At 40.9% G+C, this 20,331-nt stretch overlaps 1 protein-coding gene and 1 long non-coding RNA gene across 3 annotated transcripts in view; one reads left to right on the forward strand and one right to left on the reverse strand.

The window, feature by feature from the left end:
• Positions 1-517: 517 nt before the first annotated feature.
• DNAJC11 (DnaJ heat shock protein family (Hsp40) member C11) overlaps positions 518-20,331 on the reverse strand; it is a 134,993-nt gene continuing 115,179 nt past the window's right edge. For both annotated transcript variants that reach the window (XM_075605003.1, XM_075605004.1), the window contains 9 exons: positions 17,946-18,135; positions 16,166-16,251; positions 15,579-15,695; positions 10,336-10,491; positions 7,523-7,592; positions 5,791-5,848; positions 4,213-4,355; positions 3,331-3,460; positions 518-2,087 (listed from right to left, as the gene is read on the reverse strand). In XM_075605003.1, coding sequence (XP_075461118.1) covers positions 2,062-2,087; positions 3,331-3,460; positions 4,213-4,355; positions 5,791-5,848; positions 7,523-7,592; positions 10,336-10,491; positions 15,579-15,695; positions 16,166-16,251; positions 17,946-18,135 — 976 coding nt within the window. In that variant the 3' untranslated portion in view covers positions 518-2,061. The remainder of the gene's footprint in view (positions 2,088-3,330; positions 3,461-4,212; positions 4,356-5,790; positions 5,849-7,522; positions 7,593-10,335; positions 10,492-15,578; positions 15,696-16,165; positions 16,252-17,945; positions 18,136-20,331) is intronic.
• The window catches only part of LOC142496511 (uncharacterized), a 1,472-nt gene continuing 368 nt past the window's right edge, over positions 19,228-20,331 (forward strand). Inside the window, exons 1-2 of the long non-coding RNA XR_012802025.1 lie at positions 19,228-19,807; positions 19,886-19,988. This is a non-coding gene — a long non-coding RNA (uncharacterized LOC142496511). The remainder of the gene's footprint in view (positions 19,808-19,885; positions 19,989-20,331) is intronic.

Below are 20,331 nucleotides of genomic sequence, written 5' to 3' on the forward strand. Positions count from 1 at the left end.
TAATGCTATAGAACGGGGGTGCGCAAACTTTTATGTTCGCGCCCCTCTCGTCTCCGGACCCCCATGTGTACACCCCCTCTCTTTACCTGCTCTCGGGCTCCACGCGTCATATGACGCTTTGCCATTTCACCCAGCGGTGTCATTTGACGCTGGGTTGTCATGGCGACGTGTCAGGGAAGAGCCGGCTGAGAGCAGGTAAGTGAAGTTGCAGAGGTCTCGCGACTCCCCCAGCATTTAATTTACATGCCTGGGGGGAAAGCACGGGGGCTCTGCAACCACGCACCCCCCTTAGAAAATCCCGCGCCCCCCAGTTTGAGCACCGCTGCTGTAGAACAATTATTAGCATTGCAATAACTGATAGACAATACCAGAGACTTCTACCTCCAATTCTGTTACCAAAATCTTATCTTAATCTTACCAAATGAAGCCGTTTTGTTTGGTACTCTTAGTGTGCTGTTTGTTGGATGTTGCTTGTTTTTGATTTTAAGGCAGGACACAGTTGTTTAGAATCAACAAGTCTCTCAAAAATAAAGTGTTTTATTCACATATAATTTATTTCGTTTTGTGGCATTGGAAGTAGAAAATGAACTAGCTATTCATGCATTTTCCTGGTGTTTTATTAGCTCTTTTGTTAAATTTCAGGATGTGTTTCCCAGCATGGAAAGCTTACCTTGCAGATGAAGGGGCACAATACAGGGTTATCAGATTTCTTGGGTAGCAATTGATGAGTTCTACCACATTACACAAGATAAACCCCTCTGGCTCTACCAAGTGACACCTTTAATATATACACAGAATGTGTGACATCTTTTAATCTACCCTGGACTCGAAGGATCATAGTGTGCATATTATAGATCACAAGAGAAGCCCTGAGGTATTGTTTTGCCTTGGTTTAAACAAAATACATTGAGCTGTTCTATAGAAAAGGGAACAGTGAATACAAAAATGAACAAAAGGAAAGGTAATGTCAGTAAGCCAGGATTGCGGTCATTAAAATGAAATTGTCTGATCCACAACCATATCAGCAGTCACATGCAAAGTCTGATAGGAGGAAAGTGCTATATATAATGACTTGGGAAGAGCAATAAGCGAGCAAATAGCTTGAGATGTAATTAAAAAGTATAATAAAATCTATATTTTCTTTCAATAAATATGGGTCTACCCACTCGCATTTTGCTGTACCTGTGCCTCACAGCCAGCTCTTCAATTACCTGGATCTGTGAATATTTTGTCTGGTGCTCAGTGAGTTTTACAAACTTTTTTCATCAAGTGTTTAAAAAAAAAAAAAAAAAAAAGAACCTAAAGTTTTATTTTCTAGGTCAAAAATGAGCCTTAAATCTGTAAAAAAAGAAAAAAAGTGCATGTTTCAAATGTAAAAGTAAATAGGTTTAGCTGTGATTTAATTGGAATATTCAGAGCAGTGATCCTCCACCAGTGGATCTGGTTAGTAGATGTCATCTGGTATATTTTCAGTCAACAGGGAGAAGTCTCCTTTCAAGGCTTTTCAATTTTAATGCCAAAGTCAGGAAATGCCAACTAGTTGGACAGATAAGCTATGACTGATATTGCAAAGATCAACAAATTGGGTAACAATACATAATAGTGAAAAAGTTCAGTCCGCGCTCTTTCTTGTTAACAATACATAATACTAATCCTCATGTAGTTCTCACATAAAACACCTGTAACTTTGCCACATTATAACCCAAGGACGCAGTATGCTTGTAGTCGGTACCAAAGCACTAGTACAGGAGTGACCAACTCCAGTCCTCAAGGGCCACCAACAGGTCAGGTTTTCAGAATATCCCTGCTTCAGCACAGGTGTGTCAGTCATAATGACTGAAACACTTGTGCTGAAGCAGGGATATCCTAAAAAGCTCACCTGGTGGTGGCCCTTGAGGGCTAGAGTTGGCCACTTCTAGACTAGTCCGACGCCTCTTTCTATGGGTATAATAAAAAATAAAAACTTGTTTCTGACTTCTTGCTTGAAGGATCCAAGGAAACGAGTTTTTTAGCCTGGGTTGATTCAAGTTCTAAGTAGTGTTGTTCTCATAAAAAAAAAAGTTAGCCATCCGCATCAATCTTGTGAGCTAAAAGATCGAAGGGAGAAACAGAAGTTAGTGTGTAAAATTGCACAGAAGATAAGATTACTAGACTGAAAATCATGTTTGCAGTGAAGATACGAGATTAGCATGGTCTGTTACATTGTGACGGAGGAGGAATCTTCCTTTCTAAAATGTTAATGACCACAGAATCTTCCATGCGACCAAAAGGCAAATAAAAGGTACAAAAGATAAACTTCAATGAAAGCTCTTCTACCTGCTCTAAAGGACATAAGATGTAAAATATAGTGGGAAATGTATCTTTCATTAAAATGTGTTACAAATGATCTCCCATCACAAGACAGGAGTACGGATTGTATTCAATGTGCATTCAAGCACAGGCCTCTTCAAATACGTAGCTTGGTTGCTAGTTGCCAACGGTGCAGTTAATGGCTTTCGTTGTACAAGGAACTTTGAAAATGATACAGGACACAACTTATGCACACAAGTGAACAGGGGAAACTATTTTGACAGTAGCCTCACAAAGGAAACAAAAAACCCCCCACGTATTATATAAGATAGCTGATGTTTTACATTACATATTAAATATGTTATATTACCTATTTCTGGTATAATTGTCTTCTTGATATAAATGAGACATTTTGTAAGTGTGAAAATAGATATTCTTTAAAAAAAATATATGCTATGGACTGGTCAAGTATAGCAACCTTTTTTGTAGATTTAATGCAGAAAATGTATTGCAAAAAAAGTGGCAAAAACAGCCAAGCTGAAGCACCATCTTTTTTTCAACGTTCTAAAGAAATTAATTGGCTTAAACAAATATCTAATTTTGCAGTCTGGTATAAATGATTGTTGGGTAGCTATGACTTTTCACAATTCCTCTGTGATTACTATATATGTATATAAGAGCAGAGGGCAGTTGGCACACTGTAAACAGATAATCCACTGATGCTTGTCCCATATATGCACATAGACAAATAGCCATGTATTTCTATTGAATACAACATTTCTGGATTTCTCTGGCTGTGTGCTGTCTCGTTTTTTCCCGGACCCATATCTGGTAAAATCTATTTGTGTATATATGTATATATATATTTTTTTTAACTATGAAAGCGAAAAAAAAATAAACAAAAAACGTTCCTCAAAAGCAGATCTATTCGCTGGTAGTAGTCGGCTGTGTTATAGGAGCACCAAACAAGGGGCATCCTTGGAATTCAAACAGATCTAAAAAGGAAGCAGACAGATAATGAAAAAATAAATACCCACTCACATTGCTTTGGTATCCTAAGGGGCTCGTTATCACCAGACATCACTTGGTGGAGAGCTCCCCTGAACTGATATAGTATTTTCAGGCTCTTCTCTTCCCCAACACAGGGGTCATAGAAACCAGGCAGACCAGCCTTAGAGAAAGAGAGAGATAGGACAGCCAATTACTGTACCTCCGAGTTCTCTAACAGAATATTTATATTGTGAGTAACCTCCAGTATTTCCATGACTTCTTAATAGAGTAAAATAAACAGATACTTTTTTCTTTTAGTAATGAAATGCCCGGATAACACAAAACCAGCTATTCATCTTAGACATTTCTTGTGTGGTTTTGGACCATTACCAATAGCCTGGGTAACATCGGATAATGTATTAATTACTTCTTCCATCCATGCCCATGCTGACTTGCTCTGGCTGATGCAAAACGTGGCACATTACGTTATTTATTTTTCATATGTATTATCTGTGCAGGTTGACATCCATCTTCCACATATTGAAAACATGTATCGAAAGACAAAATATACACTTTCAAATAATATTGTTTTAAAAAGCAATGAACAACCTTACACATAAGAGCATGCTAAAACAGTTTGATCAATACAGGTTTTCAATATTTCTCCAATTAAAACATAACCCGGTCTCCAATGATCACTTAGGCAAATTGCTTGAGCTATGCATTGCCTTGAAATTCTAGCAGGTTGGTAGCCCTTGGAAACTGAATTTGGACCACCCTGTGTTACACTAATAGCAACATGAACTGTGTTATATTAAAACCTAAAGTGGTATCTTCTTACCTGGTGTTAATGGCAATTTGCAGTGGGGCTTAGAGACATATGTTCTCTTTGGGAGAATTGTGGACATCCTGTGTTCCTGTGATTCTACTTACTTTTGAAGCTTCTGTAAGGATTAGTTTGGACTCTTTCACCAAACATTGAAGGGGAACAGTCACATCAATCACTTTCACCTTCTCATTTCTCCTGCTGTGATCAGTCACAAATTTGCCATACCAAGCATTTAGTATTATCATGCCTGCAAAACAAGCAAATGCATAATCATCTTTAATATTTTGAGTGCTGAGCAAGTTTGTACCTTTGAAGACATTGTTGTTAACAATGTTCAAGCTATAATAACAATATAAATCACGTGCTGCTTTTGCAGATCCTGCACATTAATATAGCTGCATTGCACAACAGTTACCATCATCTTGCCCACATATTACATATAATCACTAAATAGTAAAAATTGCACTCCTTAAGAAAAAACGAGGTTGAGATTACATATAAATCCTTTATTTAATGTCATGCTTACACAATATATGTGCCATTGTGGTCACCATACTTAAAGCTACCACGGATTCTAAGAATTGTAAATACTGCAAGAGCTTCAAGCAGTACAGAAGCATCAGAGACAGTGTTAAAAAAAGATCCAACTGCAAAAATTAAAATATGAGGTCATGAATTCGACATGGAATAAACATTTAAGAATACAAGATACTGTATTAAAGCTGCAGACCATGCAATATCCTACGTGTTAATATATAAAAATAAAAAAAATAGTTCTGTACTATGAAAAAATACTTGTAGCATTTTTTTTAAACAACTCTGAATTACATTTTTAATGTATTATAATGTAACATGCATTTTTTTTCAAAAGCAACCATTCACAAAGTCACATCCCCTTCCTCTTCGGAAACAGGCTCTGGCACACCCCTTTTTGAACTCTGCCCCCTCTCTATATTTGGGAAAACTACGCTTATTGATATTGTGTTCACCTATTGACAAAGACAGACCTTCCCACAGCCTTCACACATCTGCAGGGGTGGAAAAAACTATACTTCAGAGCGGTTGAGAGGGTTTACAAGGGTAGAATGCAAGAACTCTCAATTCTAGGTTATCTCATACCAAGGATATGAAGGACCTCCCCAATAAGCTCCACATACCTTGCTCATTACACACAGTTGTTGCCATAAATATATTTTTGTGTTATTTCCCAAGTGGGAAACAAATCGACACACCCGGGTTCCCTGTCACCTTGAGAGACAATATGGTCTCTCAGTGTAAAACTGACTAAAGATAACCCAACTTGCCGTGTTGCACGGAGGCAATAACTGACCACACTGAAATTATAACTATGAATGAACGTAGCATGGTGACATATGCTTATATGTTCTAAATAAACTTGAGTTTAGAGGAGAGGGGGAAACCGCCAGGTCTTTTACAGCTTATATTCACTGATTCAGTGTGTAAAAGGTCCACATTGTAACCCGACACCAGAGATGGCAGTTCAGAATGATTCACCAGGTTAAATTAACAATTTAGGACAGTACTGATGTTACTTCTATAACAGGTAAAGGACTGGAAGGACCAGATAAGGAGACTGGGTGGGAAGGACTCGGGCAGGAGCATGATTTGCATGCAAGAGCAACTGAATAACTTTTTCGATACAAACAAAATTATGATTTTACCCATTTTGGATTCTTCAGTTTCAATGATCCTTTTAACAGACTCCTGCATCAAACGTACCTAAATAAAATGACGCATAATAAGAGCTTAACAAAACTTGGCTTATTATATGGAAATGAGAAGAAATTGTTAGACTTGTATGTCTCTGACAATTATTTCAATGGGTGGAATCTTAAGTATTGATACAATAAATAAAAATACATCTTGTGGTGCATTTGCATGTCTCAGATAGGTCTGCAACTCTGTCTTTCCCCATTATTACTTAACATACAATGCTTCCAATGCAGGCAGGAATTCTGGGAAATTACATGCAAATGAGCAGTGTCACCTTATGCTTCAAATCCCTTTTAACATGGGCTCCTATGAACATATGCCTGCCGCATTACACAGCTTTGCAGCACAGCCCGGGTTAGGGCAGTGCATAGCCAGTAAACACACTCACAGACAGCTGATTTGCCCTTTTGGGTCTCATCAGTGCGAGGTTGGTTGCTGGCTATGCAACGTGAAGCTGGAATGTTGGTTTAACCAGACATTAAAAAAGTTATGGTGGGTCAAAAAAAGTGCCAGTATCCCTGGCTGCAGTGGAATCACTGTTTGCCAAGTGATAGTGGGAAGTGACAGGGTTGCAGACCTGCCAGAGACATGCAAATGCACCACATGTGGTATTTTACTTAATGTACGGTGGACTTTCTTTACCCATAATAACTTTTTTTAAAGTATTGATACAAAAACTTATATAAACTAAATTCCAAACCAGTACGTCCAACAATATATAGTAATTCCTCAACAATTACAGTACCTAGTAGAGGTTGAATAAAGAAATATGTCCATAGCATTAAACATATGCTACATTTAGCTGAAAGAAATACTCATCCCAGATTTCAATCGATCCAGTGGAAGGCAAACAAAAACCCCTATCCAATGTGTTTACTTATTTGAAATATCCCTGTATACCTTTCCTTTCTAAAAAGATGTCCAACCTTGTCTTAAAGATATCGAATGTATCACTGTCTCCACGGGTAATGAATTCCATATTTTAGGAGAAGAAACGCCTATATTTGTCCTACATTTATACGGCTTGTATGGCGCAAGCAAGTATAATTTATTGTTGGTTGACATAATTCATGGTGGATAATATTGATGTTAACACTTTAATGAATAAATGGCAATTTAGGCTTTTTTTTAAATTATTATTGTTTTGTTTAACAGTTTTGAAGCAGTGGGTCTCCGGAGCTGCACACCATTCATTCAGCTCCAGGGACCCCCGGCTTCCTGAGATAGAGCGCCGTATGATGTACCGGTATCTTGGCAAAGTTTAACACGCCTGCTTCACGTGGGCCAATAGGAAGCCGCACCTGATGATGTCACGGCTCCCTATTGGCCCACAGGGTGCGGGAGCTTTGAAACTCCGCCATTACGTGATCCCTGCTAGCAGAGTGGCTACCGATGCCCCCTACAGAATTAATTATCTCCGGAAGCAGGGGGTCCCGGAGCTGAAATTAATGGGGATCAGCTCCGCAGACCCCCTGCTTCAATCCTATGCAACAAAATGACAACATTTGCACAAACAAATATGCAAAAAAAAAATGGCCTGCATGAACGGCTGCTTTAAATGGCAGATTTGCAATGCATTGTAGGTAATATGACACTCAAGGGGTTAAACGCTTCCTTCATGATTTGCAAATAATCTAGTTTATTGAAGTTGATTTTATTTTAATTAGTAGGTGTACTTACTGCAGCCTCTGCCTCCTGCTTTTTCTGTAATACATCAGTTGCTGAGCTCTCTCTCTGTTTTACCAACTCTCTAGTAATTGACAAAAATATAATGCAATTCATTCAAATAATTATAATTAGCATTTAATATTACAATAAAATAGAAATGTGAATTATACAGTTGTATTAATTTGTCATTTATGTGTTAACTGTGTGACTCATTTCTGTATAATGCTACAGCAATACGTCATATATAGTAAAACGCATTCTGGAAATGAAACGGTAATTAAATATAAGAAATTAAAACTGCATTATCTATTTCTTTAAAGCACATTACTTAATACTGCCAGCTGAGAAATGGTTTATACAAGAGACAAAAAGGCTGCAATGTTACATCCAACGACAAATAGTTTAGTGCATGAATATGTATTTTATCTATATTTCATACTTCATAAATATGGTCATTTTAGTTGAATACTGGCACAAATATATTAAGCCAACAATCCCGGCCCGGGTAGACCAATCTTAGTAGGTCCTACACTACCAATATAAAACTCTATTATGTATTCTGTGTATCCTTCAGGCACCGCATGTATGTCACACACCCCACCCATTTAGCTGCAGAATTGTAGCTTCTTTGTCTCTTTCTGCAGTGAAAGAAATACATAAGACATTATGTATTGAACTAAATGATCGATATTTATGAAGTATGACTATAGATAAAATACATATTAATGTACTAAACAATTTGTCATCGGATAGAACATTGGGCCCTTTTTGTCTCTTATATACATTTTAGTCACACCCCAGTAACACCCCAAATGACAAAACACACACACACACACACACACACACACACACACACACACACACACACACACACACACACACACACACACACACACACACACACACACACACACACACACACACGTTGCCAGGTGTCCGGTATTTTGTTACTCTGTCCGGTAAAAAAATGAGTTAATACATGTATGTGTCCGGTATTACCTCTCCAGACTTAGTAACATGTCGGCGGGGCGGCTGGAATCGCGGGATTTCCCCCGAGAAGGGAAAGAGCAGGCGGCTGCTGCTGCGGCAATAGGGCTGGGCAGCTTCCTCCATCCCGATTGGCTGCATTACACAGTAGCAGCCAATGAAGAGGAGGTGGCAGGAGCCTTGGGGGTGGGGCCAAAGAGCGGAGGAAAAGCATGGAGCAGAGAGAGGTGAGGCTGTGTCCTGTATCCTGTGTGTATTTGTCCTGTTGTGTGTATTTGTACTTGTACTGTTTTGTGTGTGCGTGCGTGTTTTCTCTGGCTGTCCTTTGGGGGTGATAATGACAAGGAGGGGGGGTGAGAGGATGAAGGGAACGGGGGTGAGAGGATGAAGGGAGGGGGGATGAGAGAGGATGAAGGGAGATGGGATGAGAGGATGATGAAAGGAGAGGGGGTGAGAGGATGAAGGGAGAGGGTAAGAGGATGAAGGGAGGGGGGTGAGAGGATGAAGGGAGAGGGGGTGAGAGGATGAAGGGAGAAGGGGTGAGAGGATGAAGGGAGAAGGGGTGAGAGGATGAAGGGAGAAGGGGTGAGAGGATGAAGGGAGAAGGGGTGAGAGGATGAAGGGAGGGGGTGAGAGAGGATGAAGGGAGAGGGGGTGAGAGGATGAAGGGAGAAGGGGTGAGAGGATGAAGGGAGAAGGGGTGAGAGGATGAAGGGAGAAGGGGTGAGAGGATGAAGGGAGAAGGGGTGAGAGGATGAAGGGAGGGGGATGAGAGAGGATTAAGGGAGGGGGGATGAGAGGATGAAGGAGTTAGAGAGGATGAAGGGAGGTGGGATGAGAGGATGATGAAAGGAGAGGGGGTGAGAGGATGAAGGGAGAGGGTGAGAGGATGAAGGGAGGGGGGGTGAGAGGATGAAGGAAGGGGGTGAGAGGATGAAGCGAGAGGGGGTGAGAGGATGAAGGGAGAGGGTGAGAGGATGAAGGGAGAGGGGGTGAGAGGATGAAGGGAGAGGGGGTGAGAGGATGAAGGGAGAGGGGGTGAGAGGATGAAGGGAGAGGGGGTGAGAGGATGAAGGGAGAGGGGGTGAGAGGATGAAGGGAGACGGGGTGAGAGGATGAAGGGAGAGGGGGTGAGAGGATGAAGGGAGAGGGGTGAGAGGATGAAGGGAGAGGGGGTGAGAGGATGAAGGGAGAGGGGGTGAGAGGATAAAGGGAGAGGGGGTGAGAGGATGATGGGAGGGTGATAGGGTGAGAGAATAAGGGGGAGAGAGGATGAGGAGGGGTGCAACAATCTTGGAATTTGGGGAGGAGCATTAAGATCAGTATTACTCGCCATGTACAGTATGACTGCAGGTAAGTTATTTATAAATGATCTAATCATTACGTTATTTGTTGTAAATTTCACTCCAAGCATGCACCAATGTGCACTATTTCATATACTATTTCCTAAAAAAAATTCTTGGAAGGGCACTCCCTCCCAAGACTTCCCCCCCCCCCCCCCTCAGATTTTTTTTTTACAAAACAGAAAATAAATTGGTGAATACTTGGAGTGAAATTTAGAAAAAAATTATGCAATAGTTAGGTCACGTATAAATAACATTCTTTCCCCACCAACGATTCTCGCGCTCGTCGCATCTTTCACCATTTTGTCCAGTATTTTGGGACAAGCCACCTGGCAACACACACACACACATACACAATGGGGTGGATTTGGGTTTTGAGTTTGGGAAGACTCCACGTTTTGGACCAACCAATTAAAAGAGAAATCAAACATTATTTCCATGCATACACGAGAACTGCCTTGGTGAATTATTTGACGCTCCCTTGGACATACTCACTTTTCTTTCTGAGCACTGAGGTAAGGTTTGATAATAAGCCTATGCATGGCCACATAGATAACAAGAGGGCCCACGGTGGCATAAAACACAGCACTCGGCAGAAGCTGATCTGTCAGGTGGATAGGAAAGAAATATGTCTGACTAGCTCTATTTAACCTAGAACAAAGAAGAACAGAAACAGATTATTACTAACTGTCGGCAGACTGGTGAAAAGAAAACAAGAACCTGTTATTTATACACTGCAATGAATGTTAACTCTCCCTATAAATGACTTCACGCTATACAGTATCTCAAGGCTTTCAATATTTGCACATCTAATAGAGAGTCACTGGTTGGTTTAAACACCAGCCTCTTTTCCCCGTTTTCATAGAAAGATCTGCAAAGCAATGCTCAGCAATGTGCTGAAACACACGCAACTAAATTACTTTCAATAACCTAAGAACTATAGATATTATAGAGACAGTCGAGGTACAGTAATGTCGTAATCAGCATATTTGACAGAACCTATGAAAACTCTCAGTTTTCAAGGCACCAGTGCACGAGATTTGCATAGAACAGATTGTATTTATTTATAGTTTGCTTGAAAACAATGTCATATTTGGTAATGTTATTTCTTATATATATATATATATATATATATATATATATATATATATATGAAACAGTGTTTCCCTCTAGTGGCAGAACGTGAAATAGATTTAAACTAAAGACTGAACCGGGAGCTCCTTGCATATTGTATTATCATAATTGATTTATAAAATGTCAACATATTCCATAGCCTGGAACAGTGTGGGAATGACATACAGATAATAAACAGAATGACATACAAAATAAGAACAAATTACGACAGACATGAAGGGCCCTGGTCATGAGACTACGAGAATAAGGGGCTCAGCTGTAACATAAGGCAGGGGAGCACAAACTTGTGCTGCTGCGCCCCCTGTCTTCCTTGCCCCGGCTCTCACACCCTCCCCCCACCTTGTATCCGCATCAAATGACGCTGCGGGGTCATGTGACGTCATGTGACCCGCGGTGTCATTTTATGCGTGACGTCACATGGCCCGCAGCGTTATTTGATGCCACGTTGCCATGGCGACGCGTCACACAGCTGGCTGAATCCCGGTAAGTGGAGTGTTGCAGGGGCCTCACACGGTCCCCCGGCATTTAATTTAAATGCCTTGGGGAAGAGCGTGGGGCGCCTGCAACCGCCCTCGCCCCCCCAGAAAAATCTCCCGCCCCCCTGACATAAGGTATAAGTCGCTGCTCATTGCAAGCCTGAGTATGCCTCAGGATAGAGTTTGAGGTGTGTGGATGTCTCAGAAGTTTTCTGGGAGCATTTACAATCTTGAAAGCTGGGGGAGAGTCTGAATGTGTGTGGTAGGGAATTACAGATATAGGGTGCAGCATGGGAGCCTTGAGAGATAACGTGAGAAGGGGAGAGGCATAGGTCATGGTCAGGACAGGAGGGGCATTTATGGGAAAATTTGCAGACGAGGCATGAGAAGTAAAGGGGGAGGGGGGCATTGTTGAGGGCTTTGTATGTCGAGCTAGGATTTTAAATGTAATTATAGAGGATAGCCGGTGTAAGGATGTGCATAGTGGAGCAGCAGATGAAGAGTGGTGAGTGAGGTAGAGGAGTTTGGCAGTAGCCTTTTAGAGGGATTGGAGTGGGAACAATTGGATGAGAGAAATGCCAACTAGCAGGTGGTTGCTGTAATCGAGGCGGGACATGAGTGAATACAAATTGTGGTTGTGTTATTAGTGGGTGGAGATGTCAGGAACGGAAGGCCTGGATGCAAGATATGAAGGAGACGCTGGAGTCAAACATGAACCCTATGCAATGGGCTTAAAGTGTTGACAGCAATGTGGAGTTCTTTACAGCAAGAATAATTTGTGGTGTAGGGGGGGAAAGATTAGGAGCTCTGTTTTGGATATCTATGGTAGGGGTGGCACAACAAGGAAGAGAGAGACAGTGACACCTGACATTGAAGGGAAGAGGACCGGAGAGGTAGATTTGGATGCCGTTAGCATAGAGATACTGAAAGCCAAATGCAGTAGTTCACTATGAGAAAAGCAGAGCGAGGTGAGAAGAACAGAGTTAAATGGCAGTTGTAAGAGGAAAGTATACATTTGTAAAGGAGGAAATCTGCTTTAGAGTGGAATTTACTCCAGTGAGGTACAGCACTGCGGGAGCACTTTTGGGGGGTTCAGTTAGTGTGTCATAGTTGTGGCTTAAAGTTTCTGAGGTGTCGTGTGGAGGTCTGATGAAAGTGTACTGATGTAGAGAGAGGATGCAAAGTCAGGACAGGAAAGAGTAGAGACAGAAAAGAGGAGAGGATCTAATGATGCAGAAAATTGGAGAAGGTATACATAATTTAAGTATTTGTGTGTGTGTTGTGAAGCTAACATCTTTGCTGGTGTTATGCATCAAAATGAATCATGGTCAGTGATGGTAGAGGCAGCCCAGCTCAGTATATTGAAGTCTAAGCCATCTGGTGCACCTACCTGCCACAAGGTGGCGGCACAGGTATAGGGTCAGTGTAGCCATCTCAGGGCAGCCAAAATGGCAGCCAATCCCAGTTAATATAGCTTTGCTCAATCATCTGTAACATCAAGTTTATTTTGTGTTTGGTGTATTTTCTGTAGGATTCATTGTATGCTGGGGCCATGATTTACTCAGTGAGGCCAGCATACAATGCATCAGGGACTGTCTATTGCAGGGGTGCGCCCCTGGGAGATTTTTCTGGGGGGTGCGGGCGGTTGCATAGGCTCCGCACTCTTCCCCAAGGCATTTAAATTAAATGCAGGGGGATCGTGTGAGGCCCCTGCAACACTCCACTTACCGGGATTCAGCCGGCTATGGCAACGCGGCATCAAATGACACCGCAGTGCCATATGACGTCACGTGACGTGATGTCACATGACCCCACAGCATCATTTGACGCGGATGTAAGGTAGGTGGGGGTGCAAGAGCCGGGGCAAGAAAGACAGGGGGGCGCAGCAACAAAAGTTTGCGCTCCCCTGGTCTATTGTATTGGGCCAGTTGTAATGTTGTGTGAGAAAGTGAAGTTGGGCAGAGACGCGCCCACCTGCTGGGAAAGTACACATTTCAAAGCCAGAGTATTATTCTCTCCCCAGCAGTGAGGCATCTCGGCCTGCGGGAGGTATGGAGCCAAGGCCTGAGAGCATACATGGGTCCTAGCCCTGTCGGCCAGTTCCTATTTCCCTCTCCCACGGCCGTCCTACAAAACTGTACCAGCCCCCAATCATGATTGGTCCGTCTCGGGCGAGCCCTCGGTCTCCGATTGGTCAGCACATGGGTTTCCATGCTCTCAGATGGATGCAAGAGTTCTAAGCCGATCAGAGTTCCACAGTTGTTCGTGGTTAGTCTCGGTGTCCGAGATTAACTGGAAATACGAACGGAGAGCCGAGAGGCAGTGATCCCAAGTCACTGGGATCTTGTAACACTGATTAATCGTGGAAGGCATCCTGGGTAATCTTACTTTGGCAGTGTCCAGCACCGAGCTAAGAGTCCCTGAAACCCTGTTTCTGGTGAGCTCAGATTACGTTCTGTCTGGTGTTTCGATCCCGGTGTAATAGTCTGGTTTCCCGTGACAGTCATTGTTAGGGGGAATTAAAGGGGTAATTCTAAATTGTCTCAAGTGGCCTATAGAAATCAATGGGGACTTTAGGACCCCTAAATCTGGGGAGTGTTTTTGAATAACTTTAGCTAGTATGTAAACATGGTAAAATGATACACTTCTTCCTTCTGTGTAACGCCACTACTTAAACCAGACCTTATATAGGCAACGCCTCCTTCCCCCTTCACGGGGCGTATGACTGAGACATGGTGGCTAAGGGTAAAGGAAACACAGACACGCTACTTTCAGTAGATTCCCTGTGTTGCTAAATAAATCTCTTGTTTTGGAAAAACAAAAAAACAGCTAAACTTTTTCTTTTCAGTGTGATTGCAGTTATGTAAGGAAATTAGTTACATCATTGTTTGTTTATTACTTTATGTAACATCTATAGGCATCTACTCCAAGGAACAAAAAGGTGGTAGTGGGGGGAATCTGCACCGGTCCAAATCTCAATCTCCTAGCCTTAAACTACATTTCTATTACCTGTATTGCAAAAAAAGTAAAAAGTGCCAACTAAGTATCACCTTCAGTTAACACAATTGTGATATAAATGGTATAATAAATATTAAAGCGAAAACTATAAATAGTGATTAAGTATCATTTTCACCATACAAGAGAAATGCAGCTGATTAAGGAGATGTTTCCCAACATCACAGAAAAGACCAGCACAAAAACTTGAACAGCGATCTCCATCGAGACGCTGTTGCAGCGGGACCCTGAGAGGTAACATTTCCTGTTACTAGGAGCATGTGAGTTGGTGGAGCTCCACTGCCCTTGTATTTTATGTTAATATAAATTGATCTGTACTGTGTCCTTTTTCTTCTTCTTTAGTATCCCTTTGGGAGGTCCAGATTTGATTCATCCCATCAGTTCCTGATCAGTAATATCTGATACACGCCTGAATTATTTACCATCACGTGATTGGGCATTTGCACACACATCACTATTTAATCTTCGCTATTAGCACGTCTGCACTATTTTTGTATATATATATATTTTTTCATATATCTGGAGAGTCCCCTCCAGATATATGTAAAGCTATTTTACTGGCAACTGGGGATTCCTCATAAGCGTCAACTCAGAATGTTGCAATTTGAAAAACTGTGTCAGAGAGCGTAAGGCTGCACTTTCCTTCATTTAGAGAAATCATATTGAGCGTGCTATTAACAATAGATTTAATATTATGCGTGTCTTGCGCATGCGCAAAGAAAATACATTTTTGTAGGGCATAATAGAGACACGTTTAAGTGAGCCATTATTATCTAGACATAATTGAAGGGTGCTGTAAAAATGGAAGCTGTGATTCTTCAGCTAAACACAGTTTTAGGCATTTATAAATATCCTTGACCTACAATAGTATTGCCTATACACAGACCTGTGCAAACTGCCTGTCCTGGGTTAAAACACGATATTTGGAAGCTTTATATACGGGCACACACTTTAATTGGATAATGTAAACATCTTGTTGGAGTTAAAATGATTTAATGTTTACAATTTATACATGACCACTCAATATAGGTGGCCCTACAAGCCGGCCATGTAGCAATTTCTCACACATCATACGAGAAGATATTAGACACTATGCCACTGGTAACTACTTACTTGATTTTTAAAGATACACCCTGTGGCACGCCAATGCTGACTGTGGCTCCTAAAACACTGTGTGTAGAAATCTTTCTTTCTGCACCATATTCCACCACTGTCCCAAAGAAACCTGCCCTACAATAAACACATCAGGAAAAAACGGTGATCAAGTCATACATTAGGAGAAATATTTAAATTGAATTCATTGTCTGTAGTGTCAGAGTGGAAACATCGCAAAGGGAAATAAACAAAACTAAGAGAGACAATGCTGCATTATAAATACCAGTTAATGTATCGGTACAAGTTCAATTAAATTGAGAAGCTCACCCTTTAGAGCCTAGCTATTCCGCATTAAAAGTCCATATTGTCCTAAGTACCTCTGAGAACTCTACAGAATCAATAGTAATAGTAATGCAGCCCCATGCTAGGGAGAAGAAGTGTCTCAGTGAGTAAAGATACTGACTCTTAAAAACAATGTGACAGTAGCAGTGCAGGGGCCAAAACAATAGCAAATAAAATCCAGGACAAGTTGTGCCCAATACATACCCCACAGCCTCTGTGAAACATGCCTGCTTTTCCTTCACTTTTTTCAACCTAACACTTACTTGATTGATCCCTTCAGCCGAGTTTGTTCTTCATCCTGGAATTTGTGCTGGTAACTAATCATCATGAAGGAATGGGGGATCCCCAGCTGAAAACGACAAAACATTTATTGCCATTTATTGTATCATCTTAACAGACATATCACTGACATTTTTGAGTCGTATTTGAGGGAAACTACCTCCCAACAAGAGACATTTATACCCAATATGAAAAATAAAGAAGTAAATGACACGATCAAAACTTTGATTAAAACCAAGAGTGGCCCCTAATGATAAAAGCTTCCTGGAAATAAGTGAAATTGAACAGGCTACCGGAAACAAGGTAATTTCTCCCCCGGGATTGCAGAGCTGTGTGTGTTTATTTCGGTGCCTCATTGCAGTTCCAACAAGAAATAGATCTTTCTGGGAAAGAGGCAGGCAGAAGCCTTTTGTGGTCTTCCCTGATGTAAACTTGCTGTTGTATTATACCAGGAGTGGTCAACTCCAATCCTCAAGGGTTCACCAACAGGACAGATTTTAAGGATATCCCGGCTTCAGCACAGGTGGCTCAATCAGTGGCTCCAGGGAAATCCTTAAAACCTTACCTGGTGGTGGCCCTTGAGGACTGGAGTTGGCCACTCCTGTATTATACCACGCATAACAATACATTTAGAACTACATATAGTTGTATTTATAATACACAGATTGATGTAGCAGACCATCACAGTGAGCATCTGATTCTCCCCCAGTGTTGTGTGTGTGTGTTTGTTTACGCACTCGTACACACACACACACACACACACACACACACACACGTTTAACAAATGCACTAAATACCAAACGGATTAAAATGTTAATTCAGCTATAGAGTTTCTTTTTTAATTGAAATTGTAACTGTACGGGTAAAACCAGCTGGGAAGGAGATTAAATATCACTTAAGTTAGATGCTAGAGAGGACACTGTTTAAGAATATGTTTACAAACAGCACTGAGAGATTCACTAGAGAAAAATCTCTGTTTACGTTTAGTTTTCCCTTTGAAAATGTACTTCTAAGCAATTTTATTGTATGATTAACAGTGGCCTGCTATTCAGCTATCTTTGCATTAAAACAAAAAGAACTCTCTATCAGCTCCTGCTATACTGTACCGAAGGGAGGACAAGTGATGTTCTAATTCTGCTAGTGGTGCTTATCTGTCAATGGCATATGCTCCCATAAAAAAGGAAATGGAAAAACCTCTTGCCGTGAAACTGCACAGAAACTTTTCATAAAAGTTTACAAGAATTGTTTTACATTAGTATTTTTAATGCAATCTACTCTCATATTTATGAGTATGCAAAATTATGCATCAGCCAAAATTGCTCAAAAAGGAATAATTAAATGTACATTTATTAAAAAGTATAATTGAATTGCTTAAAGCATTAATTTAACTGTTATAGTCATTCGGGTTTTAATTATACTATGTCTTAAATTCATCTTAAGAGAGTGGAATAAACTTCCCAAGACAAAATTCAGTGCAGAAAAAAGTGCAGCGTTTATTCACATCTTGCATGTAGGTTTTCAGTCCGTTACAGGTAACTGAATACTGCACACAGTGGGGGAGAGAGTGTATGTACAATCCTTTCGGAGCGTGAGCATATGTAATTATTAACTGTAATCTCCTCACAGGGATTGTAAACAGCCAGCTGATTTTGCTTTCCATTATAAAAAGAGAGTTCTCTCTGGAATGTGACACAGAGTTCCTGTCCTGGGACATTTCTGAACCACATGTTTTATAAGAATTAAATTAGGTTGTCTGTGTCTTACCTGGAATGCCATTGTAAAGTGGCTGGTCTTTGTGTCTCGAACAATACTGGTGTTCATAGCAGACTGGATTCCCCAACGCCATTGTAAATAACCAATGGTGTTCTTGTCTAGATGCCGTGCCATCATGGTCGTGAGGCCTGGGCGTATTCCACGAGACGAAAACTGCATGACACAGTTTGTAGTAAAGAAACTGGAAGCAAGCACAAAAACAATAGATCAATGGTCAGATTCAAAGACAAATGGCCGGCCATCATATTTGTTTCCACAATGTTGGCAACGGGAGCAAGAAGGTGGTGAAAAACAGTACTGGACAAGTTTGATACTCTTATTGTTACTTCTAGAAGTTTTATATATTCATAGTATAGAAAAATGTTTAAGCTAGAGAATCTACACAAATTTGTGCCACAGGCCCTTTATGTAATGGTGTAGTGAAACATATGGCAAAGTATATGTTTCTATCCTGAACATATCAAAATGGTATTGTCCTATCTTGTGGAAATGCATTATCTACAGCAGGAGTGCACAATCTTTTTCTCCTACGCCTCCCTGTCTGCCCTGATTGCACGCCTCCCCCCCTCCCAGACCTCGGCACTGGCGTCAAATGACACGTGGGTAAGTTAGTTACAGAGGCATCGCACGGTCCCCCGGCATTTAATTTAAATGCCCTGGGGGAGAGTTCAGGACCCTGTAACTGCGGTGCCCCCCCCCAAAAGCAAATCTCACACCCTTGATCTAGAGAGTCAACTGTGATTCAAGCATTTTGCACTATAAAGCAATAATAGGAGTCAGTGGCAACACTATATACAGAACACATGTTAAATTGTGTGTAGAGCTGTTCATCATGCACTGTGCAATAGTTAGCAGGGTCTGCTAGTAACCCCCCCCCCCCCCCAGAGATATTCAATGGCGTAACAATAAAAGGCTCTGCTCTGTCATTTCAGAGAACTTTGATCCAAACCCATTGACAAACTGTTTGGACTTCTGGTATCTGTCAAATTACCCATATTGTAATTTCTTCAGGGCACGGATCCATTGTGTATGGAAATTCTACTCTACAACACCGCACACACAATAAGTATTATACACAGTACTGTATATATATTTAAAAAAAAAACTACTATTAAATTACATTTTGAGCTAAACAGTAGTAATCCAAGTGCTCTTCTATATAACTTTGTACGAGAGAAAAAAACCCAACAATTTTCTATACTTCTAATTATTCCTCCATCTATGGAGTGTTAAACATTACAAAAAAAAAAAAAAAACAGTAGCTCTAGCCTAAAGAAGAAGAAGAAGAAGAAAAAAAAAAAAAGGATTGTCAGGCACTCTTACCGACAGATTATGTAACCACATATATAGAGAGGAATATTCTTATACACACTAAAAAATAGTCAGCTTGCATTTTATAGTGTAATTATAGTATCTGTACCAGTGTTTTTCAACCAGGGTTCTTGGGAACCTTTGGATTCCCCGGTCATAATTAAGGGGTTCCCTGCAATTTTCTGGTCATTTGAAAAATTAACAAATATAGAAGAATTTACAATACACCTGATCACAGACGCGCTATTAGAGATGGTTGGGGGTTCCAGAATTTCACTTAGGGTTCCTTAACCAAGGAAAGGCTCTAAACCACTGGTCTATACATTGCTTTTTAAAAATAATTCTTCAATCAGAATATACAACCCATATTATACAAAACATTCAGAAACTTGATTATTATCTGTGCCAAGGAGATTTTGTATTTTGCCTTCTCAGCTTAATACCAACGGAGTCCTGTTTATCCATGTATTAAAAAGCAGCCTGTCACAGACCAACCTTCAGAGCCCATCTGCTTACAATGACTGATCTGCACAAAGTGAACTGTGAGGAATTTCATTGTCAACAATTGGAAAACCCCTGCTCTTACCAACATTCATAATCAATACAAGCTCTTTCCACAGAACGGGATTCTCTACTGGTGTGTGGAGAAGTACTTCGAATCAAGGGTATCAGAGGGAATATGTACGCTAGGTGAAGGTTTCACCTGACAGCGAGAGCATCTGTGTAAGTTGCTGTTGGATGAAATTCACTTGAGTAGAATTTTGTTACCTTGTTGTTTAAGGCTGTGGTCATGAGGTCTATTTGTGGTAACCCCAACTCCTGCACGAGTTGTGAGAAGAAATGATCTGCTATAGGGCACATTCCCCTGCGTTTATAATCTTCCAACTGATTGTTTTGCCCTGGAATATGTATCACTGTTAGATCCTCTGTGTTGCTCAGTACAGCTGAAAATGGGAAGAGACTGTTTCAGAAGACAGACTTCTTGTTTCTCGTTGCTTCTTGATATATGTGACTGCAAGTCTCATGATCCAGTCAGACAATTTAACTGCACCTTGTATATTTGCAA

The sequence above is a fragment of the Ascaphus truei genome, chromosome 6 (assembly GCF_040206685.1).
Source record: "Ascaphus truei isolate aAscTru1 chromosome 6, aAscTru1.hap1, whole genome shotgun sequence".
NCBI classification, from domain to species: domain Eukaryota; kingdom Metazoa; phylum Chordata; class Amphibia; order Anura; family Ascaphidae; genus Ascaphus; species Ascaphus truei.